The sequence below is a fragment of the Nanorana parkeri genome, unplaced genomic scaffold, assembly GCF_000935625.1.
Source record: "Nanorana parkeri isolate BGI_ZX_2015 unplaced genomic scaffold, ASM93562v1 scaffold92, whole genome shotgun sequence".
NCBI lineage: Eukaryota > Metazoa > Chordata > Amphibia > Anura > Dicroglossidae > Nanorana > Nanorana parkeri.
The window spans coordinates 2,464,009-2,470,742 of record NW_017306360.1 but is presented as its reverse complement, the minus strand read 5'-3'; the positions used below and the strand labels follow the sequence as shown (position 1 = coordinate 2,470,742).

At 49.6% G+C, this 6,734-nt stretch overlaps 1 protein-coding gene across 1 annotated transcript in view; it reads left to right on the top strand.

The window, feature by feature from the left end:
- Positions 1 to 6,734, top strand: part of LOC108783872 (sterol 26-hydroxylase, mitochondrial-like) — a 29,264-nt gene that overhangs the window by 4,683 nt on the left and 17,847 nt on the right. The window contains exon 2 of the mRNA XM_018552563.1: positions 6,231 to 6,421. Coding sequence (XP_018408065.1) covers positions 6,231 to 6,421 — 191 coding nt within the window. The remainder of the gene's footprint in view (positions 1 to 6,230; positions 6,422 to 6,734) is intronic.

The following is a 6,734-nucleotide window of genomic DNA, read 5'->3' as shown; positions in this document are numbered from 1 at the left end:
GAGTTCAGCTTTAAAGGAGAATTATGAGGCGAGTGATTTACAATGAAACTGTGACAATTAAACTATCATAGGTCGGCTCAGTATATGGGGAAGTGAGCGAACACATACCGGCGCTCGCTCACTTCTCGATCTATCTACGCAGAGAGCCGTGACTGTTACTCACGGCTCCCTGCAGGGATTCCCGCCCTCCCCTGTCCGATCCTCCAGCGCTGACTGGCGGAACGGACGGGGGAGGGGGCGGGTACAGCTGGCTCTGCCTCTGGATAGGCAGAGCCAGCTGTCACTCACGCAGCTGGGTGGATCCAGACAGAATTGTCGGGATCCGTTCCGGTTGCGGCGTCGCAGCATACCGCGAGCTGTAGCCGGAACTGAGCTTTGGGTGACGTGAGGACGCTAGTTTGTGTCCTCCCGTTACCCTTAGGAGAACTATGGGGAAAAGCCCTAACCCCATAGTTCTCCTTTAAATCTATCTAAATATTCAATAATGATCAATGATCAATGATCAGGGTTGCCCTGAAGTAGTCTGCTGCACTATTCATTAGAATGAGTCTACTGTGTCCTGTGGGATCTCCAGATTTTTCAGGACGCACACCAGATGCTTCAATGGCAGGGTTAATAATAAAGGTGGCTGTGTGGATGTCTGTGATCCAATCTGTTATTGTTACAAAGGCATTTCCCTGCAAAGATCTGAAACCGATTACCGCTCACTCCTCACGCATATGGCGGTGCAGTGCTACTTATGAGCAGCAGAGGGAGAATTTATGACTCAAGCTGCAATTACATAGCAAGTCTCATAATCATGAACCCAGTACTGTGTTCTGCTGTGTCCAGAGTAGGGATGACCAGGTTCCATCCAAACCTGAGCTCCTCTGCACAAGGACATGCCATGAGGATTTCCACGCAATCAGCTACGGGCTGGGAATTCCCCACCCTGCAGCTGCACATAAATAAAGGGGCGGAATGCTTGTGCTGATGTCATTTACCCTATATGGCCATATTAGCTCAATGTCATTTACCAAATATAGGCATGTAGCCATATAAGGTCAATGACATCACTGCATCCCGCCCCTTTGCTTGCACCAAGGTGCGGGTGGGAAATTCTCTGTCTGGTTTGGAGGAGATTAGGATCAGACCTGAGCTCATCCCTAGTCCATAGGTGCTGGGAATTCAATGCTTATTAAAAGGGTTCAAACACAAAGGAACCCTTCAAACAAGCTCACTGGCTTGCAAACACACAGGCCTCCCTTAATTGGTACCCAGAAGCAAGTCAAAGTATAGACATACAAATGGGCGCCAAACCCAGGGCCGGATTCCCCACAAGGCTACCGAGGCCCGGCAGGGCGCAGAGGGGCGGCAGCGGTGTCTTTGTGGGGATGTTCCGGGCGCCGGGCGGTACGTTGCGCTTTCTACATTTAGTCCTGCTTTGCACAAGCAGGACTAAATGTAGAGCGAGGAAGCCGATGTCGTCGAGATCACATGTAAAAAGTCTGCAGCCGGTCTGTCCGTCCGTCCTCCCCTCCCCCCTGCACTTACCTCTCTCCTCGCTGGCTCCGTCCTCTGCCGCCGAGTCTCTCTCCTCTTACTGGCCGTTGATGCACTGAGCATAGCGACAGGGTTAAAAGTAACCCTGCCGCTCCGTGTACACAGTGAGAGGGGAGAGCTGTGCTGTGCTCTTCCTCTCTCACTTGTCACAGGAGTTCCAGCACAGCGCTGTGCTAGAATGAAATGGGGGGGCCATAAAAAAATGAAATGGGGGGGCGAGCATTGCGGACCCTGGCCTTGGGGCAGCAGGGAGAGTAAATCCGGCCCTGGCCAAACCACAACATGAGTCCAAAACAGCCAATGTATTTCAGGGTCATCAACCCCCCCACCACCTCCTTCATCAGGGCGTAGATGGATGGAATAAGGACTTGGCAGAACTCAAAGGGAACTATAACCCAATGGATCTATATTAGACCCGGTGCACTCATCCCTTTGCATTGGAATTTTAATAATGTAATCAGCGACAGTTAAGAAGTGTCAGATAGCAGCAGCATCCAAGAGAGCGGAGATTTTCCTCTTCTCAAATGAATTTAAACACATCTGTGATGCATTGCATTGTGTTGCTATTTGTTTTGTCTGCATTGTTTACATCCTTGATATTATAAAGGGACCTTGTCACAAACGTAAACAATTGCGAGAGAGAGAGAGAGAGAGAGAGAGAGAGAGAGAAAGAGAGAGAAAGAAAGATGGAGAGAGAGACCGAAAGAGAGAAGGGAGGAAGACAGAGAGACAGAGGGAGAGTGAGGGAGAAGGGAGACGATAAAGAGAGACAGAGAGGGTGAGAGAGCAGAGGTCAGAGGAGAGAGATGGAGAAGGCCATAGAGAGACAGAAAGGGTAGTGGGGGAGAGAGAAGATGGAGAGAAAAAGAAAGAAAGAAAGAAAGAAAGAAAGAGAGAGGGGGGGGGGAGAAAGTGAAAAAGAAAGAAAGGTGAAGAGAGAGAAAGAAAGAAAGAGAAAGAAAGAAAGGAAGGAAGAAAGTAGTAGGGTGGTTTAGGGATTTTCATGCTCCATAGTGCTTGTTTTTCTCTGCTCTCTGTGTTTCTCTGCTCTCTGTGGGGCAGAGGGCTTCTCTTATCAGTAGACAGAAGGTACTCTTATCATTGTTGGTGACAATGCACTTAACCCCTTGCATGCTGCAGCGTTAATTCCGTCGACTAATAATTTTCTTCATAGTTTAGTCCAACAACACTTTTTCAGTGACATAACAAAATAAAAACGAAGTTATGACGGCTAAAACTATAAGGGAAATATAATGACATTTTGGTAGACTAACTTAAACTAGACTAAAATGTTCGGGAGAGACGATTTGGGAAGAGATCCAATCAGAACTAATCTTTGGACTTCCAGTTCCAGTTCCATCCTGAATGGAAGGCTATTATAGGTAATATGTGCCATGGCATTGCAGCCAATATCGCTTTTCATTTTAATATTTTAGAGTTGCACTTCTGCTTGAAACAATGAAGAATGTCAGATGCTAGTTGTTATAATCAATGCAGATCTAATGAGCGGTCCTTGGCTGAAAATACTCAATATTATCGTTTCTTCATAAGACTCGGTTTCATCTAATTTTAAGATAAAGACATGTTCTATATCTCAACAGGTAAATCTGGCGGATAACCAAAGGGCCCTGGTGCAAGATTTTATCTTGGGCCCCCCTCCGAAGAGGGGGGGGGCACGGGAGCGGATCCCACTGGCCCCCGCTCCACCCCCCCCCCCAGTGGTCTCTAATGTTGCAGTAACTGGACTTACCTGAGACCCTGCAGAGCACACCATAGATCCTGCATAGCCCACCTGAGACTCTCTATGGTGGGCTCTGCAGGGCTGGTCTGGTCGTCGGGATGCCACCCCGGTACAGTTGATACCCATGTAAGAGGCCCCCCAGACCCCTCACATGGGTACCGGCCATACCCCCCTGATGGCGGTGTTCTATCAAAGGTTGTGACTACGTTAGAATGTGTGACCGGTGACGTGGTCACGCGTTTTAACGTAATCCCGCCCAGTTTTTCGGCGGTGGAATGTGTGACTGCCAATAGGTGAAGCATTGTCACTTCTATCGGACTTTGTGAGTGCGGTGTAATGTGAGATCGCAGTCGGAGAGAAGTAACATTTTAGGACCGATCAGCTGTTTCAGGGCAGATCGGTTCTCCTGCACATGCGATGCCGATCTGCCCTGGAGAAACGGAGAAAGCGTTGGAATGCTTCGCCTATTCCACCGCCGAAAAACTGGGCGAGATTACGTTAAAATGTGTGACCACGTCACTGGTCACACATTCTAACGTAGTCTCAAACTTTGATAGAACAGAGGCCTGTCTGTGATCATTTAATCAGAGAAATAGATTATAATAGGGAACATTAAAGTGTAATATTCCCCATTATAATCCACTCGTCTAATTACATGAAAAAGCATGAAATAGCAGTACACAACTACTATCCCCCCTCCAGCCGACCAAAGCCCCCCCGGCACTCGGACTAACCCAGCCAGAGGACCGCCCGCAGCCAGGGAGTTTTGAAGTGTGCACTGCTGGGGGCGGGGCTTGTGACACACACACACACCTCCTGTGACTCACCTCCCCCTCCCGCCGCCTGTTACTATGGACGCAGCCGGGAGGGGAGGTGAGTCACGGGACCCGCCCCCCTCACTGAGAAGCCAGTCGGCAGTGCGGGGGCCCCGGTGTTTGCGCCTGCACTGCCCCATATTGCAGGACTGGACCCCACTGAGGCTGTGGGGGAGCCCAGGACCGGACCCCACTAGGCCCCCCCACAGCCTAAGGCCCGGCGGTAGTTCCGCCACTAGTCTGCACTGCATGCTCAAAGCATAACACCACAGGTAACAACAGGGTAAAAGATGTTTGCTCCGGGAGTATATAATGAGATGGGAAATTCTAGAGAAATTCTTAAATTACTCTTTAACTAAACCCACCAGATTTTAGCAGATCTTCTGTAGATTTAGTCAGCTGATTTCAGCTGTACACCGACTGAAATCAGCCGCACATCAGCTTGCTTCGGCATTTTCTGCAAGCACAGAGAATCCCTGTTCATCCTGCTGGAAATGTTGTATCCGTGTTCCTTCCTGAGAGCTGGAAAAAAAAAGCACGATTATCTTTATAGTCTCATCAATGCCACATGGAATGGAGATGAACAAAGGTAGACATGTTTAAAGTCCAGCCTGTGTGACAACTACAGCTCTTTTGTCTGTGTGTAGGTTTGCCACCTGAGCCAGAACTACAGGAAGAGGCACTCAGCTGCAAAGGGAAGTTCTCCCCAGCATGAGAAGACATGAGGATTTAAAAGGAAGAGCAGCAAAGAGAAGGGAAACAACCATGGATTACAGTAAGGCGCACATTACAGTATTGGTTTATGTTAAAATATCTGAGGGTTTAATGTCACTTTAAGAAAGTGGCCGGTGAGTGTATCTATATATAGGGAGGGAGATTTTTGAACCCCTTGTCAGGTTTTCTTTCTTGCCCTCTATGATGTGTTGGGAAGATTCATCTTTTACTTCCTGTCACAGAAATACAATTTCCTTTCCTTCACAACTGCAAAGGATTGGATTTCCCATTACCGGGTCACAGACAGCAATAAAAACAGGGGTTTTAGCCAGGGCCGGATTTACTCTCTCTGCTGCCCCAAGGCCAGGTTCTTCAATGCGCCCCCCTACCCGCCAAACCCCCCCGCCTCCATGGAGAATGGCAGACTTGCAGGCGGCATACAAGTGATCTCAGCGGCATCGCCAGGATCACTAGCACAAAACAAGCGGCAGCTTCCCCGCTGTACATTTAGCTCTGCTTGCCCATAGCAGGGCTAAATGTAGAAAACAACTACTCACCCGATGCCCAGAACTGCATGTCCCCGGCATCGGGAGATAGGAATTCCACACCCCTGCTGCCCCTCTACTCCCTGCTGCCCCTCTACTCTCTGCTGCCCCACGGCCGGGCCTTGGTTTGCCTTGTGGGAAATCCGGTCCTGGTTCTAACCCTCCCCTACTCGAAAACTAAAAAAAAAAGTTCACCTTAGATACATGCCCCCGGATATATCTCAGACCTTGTCTCAAAATATCACCCTAACCGTCCACTCCGCTCTTCCCTAGACCTCCTGCTTTCCAGCTCCCTTGTCAACTCCTCCCATACTCGCCTCCAGGACTTCTCTAGAGTCTCTCCCATCCTCTGGAACTCTTTACCCCAACCTGTCCATCTATCTCCCACCGTGACTGTCTTTAGGCGTTCCCTGAAGACTCTTCTCTTCAGTGAAGCCTATCCCACCTCAACCTAACCACTGAACCATCACATTCTCAAACAATTCATCCCCACACAGCTACCTCCTCATGTATCATTTCCCCCTCCTCTTTCAGATTGTAAGCCCTCACGGGCAGGGCCCTCCTTACCATCTTGTTCTAAATTGTATTGTGATTGTAATGTCTTCCTTACATTGTAAAGCGTTGCGCAAACTGTTGGCGCTATATAAATCCTGTATAATAATAATACATGATTGTAAATGCTTTCTAATGCAAAAAAAGATAACAGTGGCACATCGTGCAATTTTGTTGAATTCACTCCAGACGTCCCAAGACACAAACAACATGCACACTCCATGCAGACAACTGTAACGAGGACAGAACTATTGTGTTTGATGAATGTCATATTTCTAACTGTTCGGCACGGATCATCGGTCATGTTTTGTGTTTTTACAGCTGGTTTTCAAGAAGCGTTACGGCAGTTGGTTTAAATCGACCATCGGCAAATTCAAAATGGTGAACATAGCCGACCCGGCCCTCTTGGAAAAGCTGCTGCGACAGGAGGGCAAATATCCGATGAGGAACGAGATCGACCTGTGGAAGATCCACCGAGACATGCGCAGTCTGTCCTACGGGCCGTTCACTGAGTGAGTTCATAGGGTATGAGGGAACACAGGGTCAGATTCAGGCAGGGGCGGACTGGGCCCGGGGGGCAGGGTGGCAATTGCCCCCCGGGCCTCTCCGATGCCGTCGCGTACGGCCCCCGTGACCCCCACTGTCGCCGGCATCCGATACGGCATCTGTGATCGGCGGCCGCTGGGTCCTCGGCTTCTCGGGCTGCCCTCTACACTGCCTGATTAGAGGGCCGCTTCTGCTTGATCTAGCTGGATAAGGCAGGAGAGGCCCTCTAATCAGGCAGTGTAGAGGGCAGCCCGAGAAGCCGAGGACCCAGCGGCCGCC